At 40.1% G+C, this 19481-nt stretch overlaps 1 protein-coding gene across 3 annotated transcripts in view; it reads right to left on the bottom strand.

The window, feature by feature from the left end:
• Positions 1-10624: 10624 nt before the first annotated feature.
• The window catches only part of LOC144768507 (rho GTPase-activating protein 39-like), a 513307-nt gene continuing 504450 nt past the window's right edge, over positions 10625-19481 (bottom strand). For all 3 annotated transcript variants that reach the window (XM_078652231.1, XM_078652230.1, XM_078652232.1), the window contains one exon: positions 10625-11099. In XM_078652231.1, coding sequence (XP_078508357.1) covers positions 10905-11099 — 195 coding nt within the window. In that variant the 3' untranslated portion in view covers positions 10625-10904. The remainder of the gene's footprint in view (positions 11100-19481) is intronic.

Here is a 19481-nt window from a genome sequence, read left to right as displayed (position 1 = left end):
TAACTGCTCCATGGAACATGTTTTTAATCTGTGTTTTCTTTATTTCACAGAGTGATTCCCATTCATTAAGTTATTTAAGTGTCTCTCTTAATTAAGAGTCCCCAAAGAGGGTGCCCCCAGGATAGAGGACATTTCTTCAACATCAAATGAAAGACCTCCCATAATTGTTCAGCTATTAGAAATCAATGTCACTATATAGGGCGGGTATCCCCTCCTCTTCTTTTGTTATCTATTCTCACAGCACAAAGGGGCTGTACAAAACACTCAACACACAGGGTGAATTGGAGGCTCTGACTACCATGTTTTCCTCCCTAAAGACGCACAACCAAATAAACCTTACAAAAAACGCGGTGCCCTATTTGTGAGGATCCTTTCCTTTTCTCCCCTCTCTCTAATCAGATGATGCTATCCTAGGTGATTGTACTAACTTAGAGCCTCAAGATATTGGATGAGTTGGTCTCACCCATGTAATGTGGTATGCTTCATCATTGGCCACCTCTTCCCACCCTGGTAAGATAGTACTACCAGGGCGGACTTGACCTCACAAATCTGTAGAGAGAGTTCCTAAAATATAATCTTCTGGATAATATTACTGGGATCCAGTTCAACCCTTTAAAAATACCTTAAGGTATACCACAAAGATTGCTTTCATTAGGTGATACCTTAGTTTTGAATTAAAATACTGGAATGTATATTCAGAGGATGCTGTTAGGTACACTTCCTTTCGATCACCGTTTCGCCAACATGTTTGTGCCTCCCAATAACCATAAATAGGTCTCGGGCATACTTCAGCACCCAAGAAGGATTCCTACTCTACACTTGTATATAAAAAAAGAGTTTAAATCAAAGGAAAGGACCTACCTCTTTTTATCATATATTGCATCTAGAATAAAAACAACTCACAGTTAGGCCGAACTTCACATCTGGTGGACCGCCATTAATTCTATATTAACTGCTAAAACACAATCTTAAGGTGGCACACATGAGTTGTGACACTGAAAAGGATAAATAGACAACATGCGGGGAAAAGTGTTCAAATACACACATGGAATATTCATGCAACATTTCTGTGAGTCTGAATCCCTAACGCTATTAGGGTTATCCTTGAACTATTTGGTCTGATCAGGGTAGTGACTCCTGTACTCGCACACTGCAGGAAATATATAGTATTGCGAGAGGCACAGTTGACAATAGATGATTTCTGTGTAGGCTATCAAGGATCCTAAAGGCAGCCATGGTAACATTCAAACATTCCATTAGAATAACATTCCCTCCAGCATTACTTTGGGAGTGGAGCAAATTGCTTGCATTCATTCTCTTCCTCAAACAATATAATGGTGGCTTCTGCAATTAAGTCAACCATGTTGCTTATTTCCTCAAAGAGATACGCCATCAGTCCTCCTACCCGGCCCCAGTCCTGAGCCGAACTATGGGATAGTGTTTTCTTGAAACAAGGGCTCTCATATAAATGGTGCCCTTCATGGTTTAGGTGTGCTGGTCGGTCGAGTGTGGTCACGTGCTACCGCACGTCGTACAGGGGGATGGGGCAAGATGCCTGCTCAGTCTGTCTGTTGGAGAGAGGGTGCTTACTCTCTTCGTGGGAGCTTCCACAGTAACGAATAATGCTTAAAGAGGGATAGGAAATATTTACTTTCCTCTACCATTCTTGTGCAAGTGTATTATCAAGAGCTACATAGGAGTTTCATGCCTGATGGGAGTTGTGGTCTTTGCCTCTTGACTAAACAACTAAAAAACAGCTTCCTGCCTAATGAGAATTGCTTTCCATTTTTATAGCCATAACACGAGGCGAGCACATACAGTTGTATGTATATCATGATGACTCTTCATGGTACGAATATAGGAGAGTCAAAAAAATTAATTAGCTGACTTGTATATTAATTGATCTTGATGACATTTTACTTTCTTTTAAGGACTCCGATAATAATTGTCCCAATAATGGTCCATGCTGATCTCGGAGTTCCATTTTTCTGTATAATAAAGGGGTTAAATATAAATTTTAGTAGAGGACTTTAAATGTAAGGCACAGCACTGAGGTGTGTATTCATCTGCGTGGAATTCCCCTTGGTATTTTGTCATTCAATTCCTGTATATCTGTTCGCAGTCTAAAAACCCACCACTGCTCAAAGCTCAACAGAGCCATTGGCATGATGTTGTGTAGGGGTTTGAATCTCTCAATCACATATCATTCAATATCATCATTAGTATGTTGCTTCTCAGTAAAATACCTTTTTAATTTGGTGTTATGTCTCCTGCACCTTATTGTACTCCTGTAATCGTTGATTTGTATTCGCACCATTTTTGCTGTCATGCCTATGTATAAACGTCTACACAGGCATTTCAATTAGTATATGACATTGCATGAATTACAAGTTCTGAAGTTATTTCGTTCACAGGGTGTCTGGAGTCCCAAGTCTACAGATTTACATTTCTTAGTAAACAGACACACACCAGTTACCACATGGTTGGTGACTCTTAAGATTAGGAATATTCCAGAGGGTGGTTAGTTTCTTCAAAGGTGTCTGATTCGTTGAGCATGTGTGTCCTAGTCTATCTCACAGATTTTGACGTCTCCTAAAAGAGAACATAAACTTCTGTATTCTTATTTTGCCGGACGTCGAAATATTTCAATGTTTTCTAATCAACTTTGTCAACTTATTTGATCTTGGTCAATAAATTGTCAAACAGATAGGTCTCTATACTGACAGTTTTGCATATGTCATAAGCAACTCCTCTCTACTGTCATTACTTGCCCTTTTTCTTGCTCTTCTAATTATTTTTTCTGTGTAATGTTTTTCTTTTAATTTTTCACTTAATATTTCTGTATGTTTTTTCGGCACAAAATAATTGCGTCTCAGTGTTAGATATTGCCCGATATGAAGACCCTCCCTCAGAGAACGGGGGCGTTAACAGTCATAGAGGGGTAAGCAGTTCTTATCCGTTGGTTTATGAAAAACCTCAGTTTTCAGAATTCCTCTCTCTGGGTAAATTCTGTTCTAAAAATGATATTTCTAATTGACTCAGGCTCATAGTAAACTTGGAAATGGGTTTAAGCTATTAAGCCACAGGTTACATTCAATAGCCTCTTCCCTTGATCATTTCCAAATCACCAGGAAGCCATCAATGTATACTTATCAATCCAGACCACCTCATTCGATAGTTTGAGGCTCTTAGTTAGTGAGATCACCTAGGATAGCTACACCTGTCTTACTTACGGTCATGCATAATCTGCTTGTCCGAAACCAGTGAGTGAAAGTGGAAAATGGCATTTTGTATGACGGTGAATTGCCCGCATTGAATCCTGGTTTAAAGCTTTGGTGCATGTTTGCCATTTGAAGAAAGAGCCTTACACAACTAGGCAGTTAAAAGCAATCAGGACCCCCACAAATACCTGATTTACAAATCAAGAGGTTTAAAATGTGAAAATGATTGTGGTTTTCATCGCAGGTTTATTTACTTGTTATGCATTCAGAGAACTCTTTTGATACAATGGCAACCAAACCAGCAACCTCAAAGAATTGTACGTGATATGAAAAAGAAAAAAACCAACCCAGCTGAGATAGCTTGAAACGTGCCCCCTTTGACGCTGATTGTGCGCTGGTTTCACCACAGTCAACCTGCAGGATGCTGATCTGTTCAGAAATGTCACCAAGAAAGCCTCTGCTTTTTATGCCCAAGTTGAGTGGAGGAGCAGGAGGGATGGGAGTAACGGAATGTGGCGCTACAGCCAGAGCAGCCCACCTAAGAACTGAAGAATAAAGGTTTCAAGTCTAGGTGTTGCCTCAACATCCTGTGATTCTGGACAAATCACCTAATCCCTGGCATTAAAAAAAATGAACTTCTGTAAAGTTACTATTGCTTCTGTAAAATGTCTCAATACCTTCCAGTGGGGTAGAGTTTGTGCTATGTAAAATTGCCAAAATTGGAATAAATAGTAAAATAGGAAATAATTTCAGTGTTGATGAAACAATTTGTTTTACATTGAAACCATGGAACAAAATATTCTATAGCAAATGAAACATTTTTGTAATTGTAACTTTATTATTCATAAAATATTTGTTTACGGTCTTACATTTACAAAACTTTTTGGCATAACGAAAACAAAATTATCCAGTGTAATTGAATATCTTATTATACAGGGTTGGCAAAAAAAGGCATTCATATAGAACAGCGGCATTAGAAATACAAAACAAAGTATGTATATATTTACAGGTGATCTAAGTGCGAAGACTATCGTAAATAAGGATGGTCTGCAGATGAAGAATCATGATCCCAAGAGCAACTGAACACAATCTGGGAAAAAAATAACATAAAGGAAGACAATATCTGAACAAGAATCAAGAACCTTTTAACTTAATTAAAATTAATAACAAATATAAAAAAAAACGACTGCCTGTGTCCAAGAAACACATCCTACCACATCAAACTCAAAAACGCATGTCTTACTTCTCAGAAAATATACTACTTTACTAACCACGAACATACTATTTTATGCAATCTGTCAAACACCAAATGATTGGAAATTGTATAAATGTCCTCGCAGATTAATGTACATGTTACAGAATGTCATGAGAAGGTAAACTATTCGTTCCCAGGCATTGACAGGCCTTGATAATAGGAAGTGCAGTTAAGCCTATTCCTTTTCAGATTAACCTTCTAAGGCCTTCCTTAAATCTTACTAGTTCAACAAATACTTCCCATTTGTGTTAATAGTTCTGCATGTACATCCTGTAGTAAATACAGCAACCGTCAAACAGTGTGTATTTGCTTGTCTTGTGGGACCAGAGTGAGTCTTGCATTGAATGCTCATACATCCTGGTATTACATATCTGTATATTATATATACATACATTTAATACCTGGATGTATGAGCATGATGTATGAGCATTAAAAAAAACACACATATATATATATATATATATATATATGGTTTTTTTTTACAGTGGCTCCGGACTGCGTCGGTTCTGCAAACAAATGAAGAAAACATAGCGAAGGTCTTCAAAGTATTATTTGTGATTTTTAGATACAATTATTTTCCAAGATTCCTGTGCTTGACCAACAGACCAGCAAATGTTTGTAATTTTATTTTTATTTTTTTTGAGAACTAAAGGTCGAAAAATCGTTTTCTGTGGTAAGCCAAGTGCAACAGTTGCGACATGGTCCTCCTTTAAAACGTCTCATTACAAACATTTGTAATGAAAAATAGGTGGGTTGTAAACGTTTGCTTTGCATAGGAGTGAGCCATCTAACTGCTGTGCAATCTGCTTTTTTCAGCCATAACACTGCACAACTTAAAAAAGTTATTTAAAAAAAAAAAAAGAAACCCGCTTACTTGGTACTTTAGAATTAAAGGCTTTAGAACGCCATAAAAAAAGAAATCAGTGTCTAAATCAAAGTATACAAACCCAAGACTAACCAATTTTCTGCCTCAGCGGTCTACCACTCTCCTGCAAACATCAAACCAACAAAAACTCACAGCCACAATAAGCAAAAACTATTATAGCTGAAAATAAAAATAAATAAACCATATTGTGGTCATACTGTGCACAGCCGGTGTTGCTGCTCTAGGCCAACAACCAGTGTCTGCAAAGTGGCCTTCTAAGGATACATAGTGATTATTGTCATGAGCTAACAGCTATACAACACTAAGAACACACTAGGATCTTGGTACTAAATGGCGTTTTAAATAATGTTTTCAAATATGACATTCATTTAGCCTCAGCATCCATTAACCGGGAATTGGTAAATTAAACATTATTGGGACGAGAAATCAACTAATGAACAATATTATACACCTAGCATATATACTCCCAGTTATCCACATACAAAGGAGTCCTATCCTGACCACCAGATCCCTTTAAATCCACTCAGCACTGACCCCACCATTGCCATCCTTCTTGCCAAATACATTATTCCAGCTCCATTCAAGTGATGAAATCATGTGTACAGGAAGAATGCTGCACCACCAAGGGCATACGTGCACCACAATGTAGAGCGGATGAATTCTAAACCAACTTTCAAGAGCACTCCTGATCAAAGAGCAGAGTTGATGGAATCTTCTGTCAGACCATGGATCTGTATGGGTGTTAATTCTAATTGAGGCAGTTATAATGCTGACTGCAGAGCTTATGTCACCATAGACGGGTAAGCGTGTGGTTGTCAGGATGAACAAGATCAAGAGAAGACTTATGAACTTGGGCACTGGCCCAGCAAGTTATTGTAGGGGTGCAGTGTCATGGGCATCAGAACATCTGATAAGAGTATGTATAAGTGGGATGTTAAATGGCTATCCAGATCTGATGTAGGAAACCGTTTAAGAAACGGTGTAAAGTCTTGCAGGAAAATGGAAATGTTATAGACCTGGTGAGCAGAGTATACAGCAGAGGTATTGGCAGTTGGAGACCTACAGAGCATTGGCTGTAAGAAGGAGCTCATATTTATGAATTTAGTGTCTGGAAAACCGTAAGGGTACTGCAGGAAGGATTCAGGAAGTACCTGAAAAGGACAAATATTCTTTTTAGTACTTGTTTAAAGAAACATTTTCTGTTGAGGAAAAGACAGAACAATAAATAGACTTATTTTTTCACGAGCTATGGGATGCTGACGAGAGCGAGGACTGGAATATACTGTGTGCCAACGGTAGGAAAATACGTGGATTTTGGAAATACATATGGGAAAATTTGGTAATATACTTGAGAAAATCAATGGAATTTAGTAAAACATCTCAATGGAAAGCAAAGAGGTGGGTGATGAGTCAGAGGATCCAAGGTATTTGAGTACTGAATTCTTCCTACAAAATGGAGTCCAGAGCCATGATGAAAGCCTGTCTTACGTTATGAGATCGAGGGAAAGGTTCACATAAAGTAATAAAAAAAGAGTTTGATGATTTTTTTTGATAACTTGAACCAAATTTGTGAATTTGTTTGCAATGGGTGATAGTAGTATTAAGAAAGTCAATATGAATGGAACGACGCAAGCGGTCTGCATTACAATATGTCTGCAGCCAATGGTGTTGGGGAACAGTGGTAACAGCATGAAGGCAACATGTGGCAAGAAGAAGAAGGAGGCAGGAAGATGTGAAGGAAATGGGAATTTAAGTTCTAACCAGGGAACTGTGGAACACAAAATACAGATGTCAAACATGTATGTACATATTGATTCCAAGGCCATTTATGAATTTTTCTGGAATCAAGCAAAATAACATATTTCTGTTTTTGTACACACTTAACTAATTATGTCACACACTTGCTTGCACACACAAATAAACAGGAAACTTCAAATCAATTCTACATTTTTAAACAGTATAATTAGATGTCAGAATATGCCATGTGTGAGAATTGTTTTCGGGAATTAAGACCTATTGACAAGGAACAACTGTGTACCATTAAGATAGTTGTACAAGCAAAATGGTAACTTGTGGAGCTCCTTGTGGCCTTATCAGCAGGGCCATCTCTGTCTTTGGCTATTTGTTGATGTTCTGAATTCAGAATGTAACCGGAAAATTCCCGAAATTAGCGGGGGCAGTTCACTTTTGTTTTACTGTTATGTGGTGCATTTTTACTCCTATACAAACTCCTGTACTAGGAGGTACTAGTGGCAATAATAAGCCATGTCTCTTAACTTGGTGCAATTGTACTCTTGAAGGGTTTGGAACAGTCGAGGTTCTTTAACATATAAGATGAAGCTCAGAACTTGGTGCACGGCAACTTATGCGTATCCCTGGATATATGCAGACTATGAGTGGGTTTCCTGCTGCTCCAATTCTTGTTGGAACTGGGTGAACAGCAGCAGAATAGGAGGTAACAGCCTCAGCAACTCAGAGTCAATTGCCCTTTATAAAATGTTTCCAGAGTAACTACATGTCATCATAATTTCCCCTATTACAGGTCTCCATATCTTTCACAAAGGAAACAATGAAACTCAGCCCAGCTCCAGCAGCTCAAAGCTTGGTGCATACTAGTTTGGCGGTGATAATTCAGTGCAAATGGACGTACAATAGATGTTCCAAACCAAATTCATGGCAGTGCACAGCCTAATAAAAGGATCTATGAAGAAAGGTCACAGCCTAATGCTTGGGTGTATAAAGGATACGCTATAACCTAATACAGCTGTGCCCAGCTGTAGCCTTCCCTGGAACTAACATCTGGATTGCATGAATAATTATCCACTTCCAAAGGTACGGACGTACTTCTGAGATCACAGCCAATGCAGGGTTTAAGACTAATAATTCACAGTCTGACGCAGATGTGTATGACAGAATAGTTCAAAGTCTAATACAGGAGCATACATCTGATAATTCAGTGCTTTAAGCAAGGGTATAGGATTTATTATTCACAGTCCAATGCAGAGACCCATGATGGCCCACAGCTTAAAGCAGAGGTGTCCAGCTACACCTGTTCAGTGCCCTATACAAAGGCACACAACCAATTGTTGTTTCTCCATTGTGTAAGAGCCTGTTGTGGAATTGAAAAGAAATACTCAGTCAAGAAGTAAGAATAACCATCTGATAAGCACAAACAATAGACCAAGGGGACTATCTTGACTGACAGGACATCAAGTGGATACTCTGACCCTGATTTAGTATTTGTTCTCAGTCTGTACTCATCTCTTCAAGTACGCTGCACTGATGTCTGTAAGCATTCTATCTCAGGTTTTACAAATTTGCTCATCTATGCTCAAACTGAAGGTCTTCAAAGGCAGACCTGTATTGCATCATGTTCAAACCAATGAGGAGGGTGACATGGTAGCTTGCAGACTAAACGTCCAAAGTACAGGAAACTGCACAAACCTTCTTTAGACTAAAGCTAGGGCATGTGGTCCCTGTCTTGGGGAAATCAGTGCTTTCTTGTTGACAATCACAAGACCAAGTACTCTGAAGCTATGGTAGGTAAGAACAGAGAAGTGCTCAGAGTAGAAAGAAACAGAATACTGTCCTGGTCCCACTTGTACTTTTAATGTGTGCGGGAACAGAGGCACGTTTGATGGCTTGGCCAGATGTTAACATTGAAACTTTAGAGTTACAATCAAACTGAGAAAGGTCCAGCACCTAGAGCGGATACAGTGTACCGTGGAAGCAGAGCATTACATATCCTGCGGGACAAAGCGACCTAAGCTAAACCCCCTCAATTCTGAATATCGGGTTGTGCTGTATTCGGAGAAATACAGATCAACTCCAAACAATTAAGTACAAGAGATAATGCTCGACTGCTTGAGCAACTTATCAGTGTTTTACAGTGCAGAAAAATATAAATATGCTAAGTACATTGGATAATATCTGCATGATTACAATGCCAATTAAGTTAGTCTTTGAATGCTTAAATTAGAGCTCCAGACTTTTGCCACCTCTACAAGCACTCAGTGTAATGTAAAATGGGGCATGATTTGGTCAGCTGTGACACAAATATATAAATCCATCATCCGCGCAAGCAGTACTTCGAGCAAACTCCTAGTCCACTCAGCATGTGACTGACCTTGTCTTTGGTTTTTACTATGCAAGTAAAGCCAAAGCCATTTGTGCAGATGGAATGCGTTGCCATCTGAGCTGCTTGAAACCTTTTAGCAGTGGACTAGTAAGTCATATCATAAAGTAATTAAGGCCTACTTTTGCTTTAAAAAGTTGTGTATGTGCCATACACAGAAGAGCAAAGAATACCTGGATAAGGCATAGAATTATAGTCACCCATTTGAGTGGCAAAAGTAAAAATGTCTGCACCACTCGAGTTCCCCAAAAAGTCCTTAAAAAATACAATACTTGAGACAAATTGAGATCCGGCAACAGTTCTTTTTGATTTGCAGAATAACATATCCGATGTTTTTCTAGAAGTGTGAAGTATACTGTTTATGTCACAGTAAGTGATGTCTTACTACAGGAATCAGCTTTTCAGGAAAGAGCATCCTGTACAGATGGACTGCTATATGCTTTTTTGCATAACATGGACATGACCTAGAGTGGCAAAGTTGATGACAAGTGAGGATATGGACTCTAAAGTTAATGTTTCATATGTAAATCAACTGAGTAATAATTTATGATGTGTAACAACAAGATTATGATTTGTAAACAGATGGAATTTAGAGATCCTGTCTGTTTCAGAGTTACAATTTGTAATGTAAAAAGGATGCGGGTATAGGGCAAGTAACACTGCAGACTTTATGAAGAATATGTCTCCATCAAAACGAAGACGCTGAATTACAATACTTTACAACATCATCTTCAAAATTTCCTATGTGCCTCTTATTCATCAGTTTTGACTCTCACCGTGTCAGGAAGAGGAGAGGAGAGTGTCTATAAGGTGCATTGGAGAAAAACAATACATTAAAACTGTCACATATCGATCAGATCAACAGAAATAGTAATCCCCTTTAAAGATACAAAGGGGCATCAAACAATATTTGCCCACGCCATCCAATATTCACTGCACCCTCTGCATCACTGATGTTTGAAAAAACAAGTCTTTTCTACAGATCAGCAGCAGCATTTAAAGCTTAATTGGGAACAATTTGCAGTGATCCAATGATAACGGGTTACTGGAGAACACTTTTTAGCCCTCCTTCTCCAAACTTGACCTAATTTGGACCAGGAATAATCTGCAGCAGTGATGAGATATGATTTGTTATGAAAACTACATTCCAGTAATCTCTGGATTTATTAAAGGTATGTAATGTATTGCTCTTTAGCTCAACGCATAACTTAAAAGAAATGCCTCCAGTATTGCATCGAAGTTTACAAACAGAAGTACAATTTCCAGAAGCCTTACACACCAAAAACTGAGCTGTACAGTTTATCCGCCTCTATTGAAGGCTGACACGCAAAAAATATGTCCCCTATACGTTCACTCCCAGTTTCCCCACATAATGAAGACATATGACATACAATGTGATGTGAATTCCTAAAGAAGCCCCTTAACGAAGCTTGTGTCCAGGTGCACTATCAGCATCCGTAGAAAAGACATCTCCTTGCGCGTGTTTTCAAAGATGATCCTGGGCTCATCTGACTGGCACCGGAGGCAGTTGGGCGCCATCACCATAGCTAGATTGTTTACATCCATCTTGGTTGTGCCCACATTGGCCGGTTGTGCAAAAATCTGCCCAATGAGAGAGAGGAAGAGGATAAGTTAGAAGGGAGTCGAAGTCATAGAAAACATTGAAGCAAAAGGAAATCTGAATTTTCCTGTTCCAAGCCCAGGAATCTTTTATTGAAAAGTCTCTGTCACTACATTAGCTAATTAAACAACACCTCCGGGATCATTTCTCAATACTTTTGTATTTATACAACAATTAAAATAAAGCTCCTCCAGTCCTTTGAGTGTTTCCATTTTTGGAGGCAGTTTGTTCCAAGCAGACAGTCAAAGGGGTGATCACCATGGTGTGTGCCCAGACAGTGGATTGCAGCAGAAATATAGGTATATTAGCAGTAGGACAGTACAAAGACTGGATGAACATGGTGGATTGACTCACAGGAACTGAGGTGGGTTTGCCAACAGGCTACTACCTAATATCAAGTACACTAGTCCCTTCTCAGATAAGAGTTCTGGTATGTCGTCGGAATGCATTTGCAACTTAAACTGAAAGAGTACTAATTGACAGGACTTGACAAACGCCAAAGCTGAATGGAAAGGGATGAAAAGGGCAAGACACAGGATAAAGCACGAGAGAGCTAGAAAAGATGCCCTGCGCCGTCATAAGAAAACTTTTTGTTGCACTGAGTTAAGGTCAGACCAGGAGTCGTAAAGGAAATGGACATACACACACAAAGTGTTTGAAGCATGGTGCAAGTGTGACACAGTTACAAAAATAGCAAAAACGAGGACGCAATAATTGCATGATGATTTGAATAACATAGTATGTGTATTTCAGGAAAATATATGCCTGAATCCCTATGCGCATGCACTGTTAGTGGTTTATGCCCTATCACAATTATCAGTGTAAACACAAACTCTTTGAACAGTTTCACAAAACAAAATTTTCATTTCTTTTATCTTTTTTAAATATTCCATGTATTTACAGAATTTTGCAATTCAAAAACTATGTTAGATCATTAACACAGAAACACATTATTCAAGGATTCTTGTGGATTCCACTTGACTCTTGTGTAACCCTGTGCATTTCAGGACACTGGTCCCTTCCTCAGGGGCCTCTGTATCAAATAACAAAAGTTATTTAGTTAACCCCACACCCTACCCAAGGAATCAATTACAGCTCATCAAGTAATTCCTTATTGAGTTTACTTATATGGTGGTTCATATGTATTCACCAACATCATGCTTGTCCCATCAGGGATCATCTATGGTATACCAACATCTTCCAAAAGCTTACCGGTTGCCATTTCAAAATAACTTGTTGTGTGAAACATTAAACCAGTATCACCCTCAGTGAATAATCTCTGCTGCAAATTACTCACAATCTGAGTGGAATCGTCAATAGCTTCCATCATAACCAGACATTGTCCAAATCTTCCTAAAAGAGGACACAGTTCTTAATTCAAAAAGTACACCGGAATTGTGTACCTTACATCCCACTCTTCATATACCCATACCTGCAACTCAAAAGGGATCCCTACGAACCACTTGTTGCAGTCTGCTTGTTCTCTGTTCAACCTTCAACCAAAAACAGAAAACAAATATCCATTTACCGGCCTCTATGCCAACACTAGTTCTATTCCTAACCTCTCTTCTCTTGGTGCCTACCAGGTACTCCTGTACGTCAAGCCACTCTAGTGGTTCTCTGTTTGTGATGAGTAACCGCTTCCCCCTACCCTTCCTCTTTTCAACAGACACCCTTCGAACATACGTGATGCCGGAGTCTCCCGTTCCCGCAACCAACGACGGGCCATTCAACACTATTCTTCCCTGGCGCGTGTGTGGCAGACATCTTGTCAAGATACTCATACGGAAAAACCCTTTATGATAGGGCAATGAGATTAACTCCGCAACTAAGAACGCCTCCATTACCTCATTCCTACCTCAATTGTTTGTGACTATAGAGCCGAATAATCACATGCCTCGACACAATTATTTGCTTTTTGGCCCACTTTTTCACAAACCATGTTCAGTAAGCATCATTGTGATCATAACTAAACACAATACCACAGTGTGCATTATCTCTGTAGATATTACATGTTCATGTACATATTCATGACTCTATTCAAACTAACGTTGCTTCTAATTGCTTTGTTTACATAAATATCTTCCTTACTCCTTTACATTTAATGTGTTGTGTATTACTCTGTTATCCCCCAATGTTTGTATGTCTTTCGTGGTGTGCCTGATATATCATGGATGTGAACACAATGATGTAATTTTAAGTGGTTTTAGGTGTGTTATAAAAACAACTCATATCAATAATGTTGTTAAGATATAATGGCATCATAGTATTGATTTTTGTATCCAGAAAATGTCCTTTTATAGTAATGTCCTGGTGGGATTCATGCCTTCTTTGATGGTTACTACTTCCAATATTAAAAACCTGAGTTGAGCAATGTTATGACATTTTTGTAACCAATGTGCCACTAAATTAGAATGAGTGTTCTTGTTCCGAATCATGCTCTTAGGTTCAGTGATCCTAACCTTTATTTTTCTTTCAGTTTACCAATATACAACATTCCGCAATGGCATTATATGTAATATATAACATTGCTGGATTACAATTCGCTGAGTGTTTGAGTGTCACCGAATCTCCAGTCTTTGGATGGGTAATACTGTTGCCCGTGATTACATTATTGCAATGTATGCAATTTTGACGTTTCTTTGTACCTTCCATGCTCATTTGTTGTGATCTGGTTGTTGGTGCCAATAGTTCTTTCAAATGTCTTGTTCTAGTGTACTGTGAAACAGTAAAGGTATTGGATCCTACATCTGACCAACCCGGATCTCAACAATAGGAAAAACAGAACAGGGTGGCTGGACAGGATTATTCGTGAAACAATTCACCAGACACACAGTCAATCTGTACCGTGTGACCACTGGATTTAATTTTCCAAACAAGTTTATTTTTCTTTTTTACATTTATCAGCAATTTTTTGAAACACAAGCACAAACAAAACCACTGTCAATTCAAAAGGTTCATATATACAGTATCTACAAATGCACACATTTACAAATTTACAACAAAGAATCAAACAAAAGATTGGTTAGACACACCAAAAGACAATCACAAATGTATAATAATTCAAATAAATTGCAATTATATACAGTGCAGAGATTAATCCATAAGCGAACAAACGGGAACCAGTCCTAGAGATTGAAAAAACCAAGTGACAGGCGGGGTTGAGATCAAAAACAAGCCTGCCTGTCAACGAAAGCCTGTGGTGTAATGTTAAATAGGGTTGCAAGGCTAGGATACAGAGTGGTGGTATGATTTACATCCTAGCGGCACCCTTTGTTGTAGCCACAGGGTGGTATTGTCGACGCGTTTCGAACCTAAGTATTCAAGGTTCTCTTCAGGACAGGGACTGGGAAACAGATTCTGCAAAAAAGTACAGAATTTGGTGTCAGACGTACATTGACGTACTGTAAAATGCCTACTCAGACTCCATGAGAAGTGGAAAGTATTTACCTGCACGCGGGCACAAAGGTTGCCGTGGCGTAGGTATGTCGTGTTCACACCTAAAAGACATATATAAAGGTGCTTAATGCACGGGAATTAAAAGGGTCGCACTAGGAAAGGCGAACGGGCTGTCCTATGTATGAATCATACCTGCAATAGGCGCAGAGCAGGACTTAAGGCGTGGTGTCAGGCTTCAGAAGCTTGCAGGTATCAGGGCGGCTCACATTATTTTGCGCGTGTAGGTCTAGATGGGTGATAAAAAATCATGTATGGAATATATATCTCTCAAGGCATGGGTGCACAGCACAACACCCCCCCAATCGCCAAGAACGACTTGCGCGAGGTTCCATACCTGGCTATGCAGACCACAGGGAGGGAAGCGGCCGGTCACTGGCCTCAGTTCAGGCCGGCAGTTAAAGTTGGCCCGCTGAAAAAAGAGAGAAACCCTTTGTGAGCGCCAGGGTCAAGAGGCAGCAGCGGAGCTGGTTACAAACCGCTGCGCATAGCAATGCTTACTTTTCTGAATGAAGTAATCAAGCCACAGAAGGTCCGTGTTGCTCACTCTCTCCCAGGAACAAGCTGTCTGTAGGTGGAGCGCCGGGACACCAGTGGGTGTTTTGAATCCAGTTCACAGTAACAGGGGGTGTGGTCAAAAAACGGAATGGAGCCCCTAACAGCTTGTTCCTGGGAGAGAGTGAGCAACACGGACCTTCTGTGGCTTGATTACTTCATTCAGAAAAGTAAGCATTGCTATGCGCAGCGGTTTGTAACCAGCTCCGCTGCTGCCTCTTGACCCTGGCGCTCACAAAGGGTTTCTCTCTTTTTTCAGCGGGCCAACTTTAACTGCCGGCCTGAACTGAGGCCAGTGACCGGCCGCTTCCCTCCCTGTGGTCTGCATAGCCAGGTAGGAACCTCGCGCAAGTCGTTCTTGGCGATTGGGGGGGTGTTGTGCTGTGCACCCATGCCTTGAGAGATATATATATTCCATACATGATTTTGTATCACCCATCTAGACCTACACGCGCAAAATAATGTGAGCCGCCCTGATACCTGCAAGCTTCTGAAGCCTGACACCACGCCTTAAGTCCTGCTCTGCGCCTATTGCAGGTATGATTCATACATAGGACAGCCCGTTCGCCTTTCCTAGTGCGACCCTTTTAATTCCCGTGCATTAAGCACCTTTATATATGTCTTTTAGGTGTGAACACGACATACCTACGCCACGGCAACCTTTGTGCCCGCGTGCAGGTAAATACTTTCCACTTCTCATGGAGTCTGAGTAGGCATTTTACAGTACGTCAATGTACGTCTGACACCAAATTCTGTACTTTTTTGCAGAATCTGTTTCCCAGTCCCTGTCCTGAAGAGAACCTTGAATACTTAGGTTCGAAACGCGTCGACAATACCACCCTGTGGCTACAACAAAGGGTGCCGCTAGGATGTAAATCATACCACCACTCTGTATCCTAGCCTTGCAACCCTATTTAACATTACACCACAGGCTTTCGTTGACAGGCAGGCTTGTTTTTGATCTCAACCCCGCCTGTCACTTGGTTTTTTCAATCTCTAGGACTGGTTCCCGTTTGTTCGCTTATGGATTAATCTCTGCACTGTATATAATTGCAATTTATTTGAATTATTATACATTTGTGATTGTCTTTTGGTGTGTCTAACCAATCTTTTGTTTGATTCTTTGTTGTAAATTTGTAAATGTGTGCATTTGTAGATACTGTATATATGAACCTTTTGAATTGACAGTGGTTTTGTTTGTGCTTGTGTTTCAAAAAATTGCTGATAAATGTAAAAAAGAAAAATAAACTTGTTTGGAAAATTAAATCCAGTGGTCACACGGTACAGATTGACTGTGTGTCTGGTGAATTGTTTCACGAATAATCCTGTCCAGCCACCTTGTTCTAGTGTAGGCATATAATGGTCTGGATTAAAAAATTAATCTGAAATCTGGTTCAGTTTGTAATGGGTCCCACCGTTTCAGAATACATTTTTGAATGCATTTTGATTTAGTCAAAAACTGTGATATAAAAACTGTTTGCTTCTTTTATGGTTTCATCTGTTTGCTGAACAGATCTGTTTGTTCAGATCATAACTATGGCTTTTTCACAGGTCATTGTATCTGAAGAAATTATCCCTGGTCCCATTATTTGAGCGTAAGGTACATTTTCAAGCAATTTCGGGGGATGAAAACGTTGGAAATGTAACGCATTATTGCAGTCAGTGGGTTTAGTGTATACACTTGTTCTTAGACCTGTGTTGTAATTTTCAATCCAAACATCAAGGAATGCTACACTGGTCTTGCTCACAGTATGAGTGAATTTCATCCTGTCATTTTTTGTATTTAGGGCCGTAATACTTTCAATAAGATTATTTTCCGTGTTCCGCCATATCAGAAAAATGTCTGAAATATATTGACAATAAAATGCTAAAATTGTCGCTCCATGCGTTGTCTGATAAGATGTGGTCCTGTTCGAACTTAGCCATTAATATGTTTGCATAAACAGGTGCCCTCCCTCCCCAAATACCCATGTTAGTGCCACTGATTTGGAGGAAAAAATCCTCTTGCCATTTAAAGTAACTTGATGCCAAGCTGGAGCGATTGGGACTCAATGTCTTTACAATTAAATACCCACCTAACCTATCTAAAAATGCATCTAAACGCCTCAAACACAGAATTCTTAAATTTTATCCAGAAATCTTAATCTCTGATCCCTTCTCCTGCTTTAAAAAGGGTTCTATAATTAGTGATCTCATCTTCTACTCGAAAAGAAGAGCTAAATGGAGGAAAGCATTCCACTCACTGCTCATGATCACTGCTTCTCAAAAATGTGCACACCGACTAAGGCTCTTGATAGTCCCCTCGCCCATTTTCAAAGCTGTTGCTAACATCACGATGTATAACAATGGGATAATCCTCATCCAAGCTGCTGACCGTCATCTAGGTATTTTTGATGAAACTTTTCACATCATCAAGAAATCCATAACTAACAGGGATCTATAAACTGCAAATGGGTGGTTTAGCCCCTCATCCCTCTCACAGCTCCCCCAAGTGATCTCGTTACATAGTCCCTCCCACCTATTCACTCCTCCCTGCAACACCTTCTCTTCAAGCAGCTCATACTTTCCCATCTCCCCACCAAGCCAGCGGGATCTGATTCTCACATGATTATCAGTGATCTTACTTAGCACACTACCCACGCCCCTAATCTTGGTAGCCAGGGCAATGGCTCTCCCTCTGCCTCTACACATACGCTCACATCATGCGCTAGCCCCTGCCTACTTGCTACTAATGTCTCCCACACGACCCATGGCTCATAAGGTAATCACATGAAGTCTGAATCCATTTCCACTAACAACATCAGCACTCGTACAACCCTTGCATCTCTAAAGTAATCAGCTTAGGAGTCCTCCTACGCTCCCTGGCAAGCCTTGTTATCTCTCCAACTCAAATTCCCCTCCTCTGGATCTCCCAGGCCAGCATCACTCTAACTCCGCTATCAGATCTCCCTCCCCACATACAGGCTCCCGGATACAATCTTTGTCATCTGATCATCACCTCTTCCCTGCTTGTTGTCTAGCTAATATCTCTCGGGATCTTCAACTACTTATGGCTGACCTACAAAAGCTTCCTATCATCACCTAAGAATTGGGTAATGAATTTTTGGCTCACAGGTCGTTAGGGAAGAACAGACATAATCAAGTACCAGCTACTAACTACTACACTAAGCTGTCAGCTCCCCTTTCAGTGAAGGGATTATCTCCATGTGCGGCATTTCCCCACCCAAAGTTGCAGAACCACTCCTTGCCTGGATGCTGCCTCCAAACCTTGTAGATGTAAGATCTCCTTAACAGATAGTGAAATTCATTCCCTCCTTCTTACACACAATTCCACTCATACGGCCAATCTGGATAAACAGGAACATATTCAGTCTATTTCCCCAAACCCTCACAGAAGACCCAGACACAACCCTAATACTATAAACACTGTCAACCTCAAGCAAGTTCTAATCACTCAGTCTACCTCATCCGACTTAACACTGCACTTGAATTGCATGGTTATCAATTGTAGATCTGCTGTGAAACACGCCGCAGACATGGCTGATCTCATCTTGGCACAGGAATTTGACCTTCTAATACTTATGGAAACCTGGCTAAAGGAGTCTCCTGGTCCGGTCCTTGACATCCTAGTCCCTCCTAGCCATAACATCATTAAACTTGACAGATCGGTACAACCTGGTGGAGGGATCACCTGTACGTATCTGAATAGTCTTATTGTGAAAGAGTCACACACTGCTACTCTCTCCTCTTGCAAATACATGTGCATAGACATCACAAGCAACCACAGGTCTCTATGCACCTTGCACACATTCTACCATCAGCCGTGCGGGTGATAACTTCCCTTTTGTGGAACAAATTATGGAAACCATCTCCTCCAATGTGGATCATCACTGTACCCAAATCTTCCTCAGAGACTGCAATCTTCACTGGAATGACGTTAATGACCCTGCAGTGAATAACCTCAAAACTTTCCTAGTTGACCTTAACATGATTCAAATCTGTGACAGCCCCACTCATATCTTGGGCTCAATCCTGGACCTATTCATCTCTAAACCCACCTGCATTCAACTTGATTCGATTGTCCCATGTGACTAGACTGATCATCGCTACATATCCCTCTGCATTATGGAACCTTGAACTATGATAAAATCTCAACCTAAGAAACCTATGCATTGAAAACAACTCATCCGAAATGCAAACCTGAATGAAATGATATCCCTTAGCTACATGACCTTGCCTCCACCTATTCACATGTCTGAGGTACATGACCTCCTTCAGTATTACAACAACTTCATACTGAACATTCTAGATGCTTTTGCCCCTTTGCCACTAAAATGAAGGTCCACCAAAGA

This window comes from Lissotriton helveticus, chromosome 7 (assembly GCF_964261635.1).
Source record: "Lissotriton helveticus chromosome 7, aLisHel1.1, whole genome shotgun sequence".
Lineage (NCBI taxonomy): Eukaryota > Metazoa > Chordata > Amphibia > Caudata > Salamandridae > Lissotriton > Lissotriton helveticus.
This window is presented reverse-complemented; position numbering and strand designations above follow the sequence as displayed.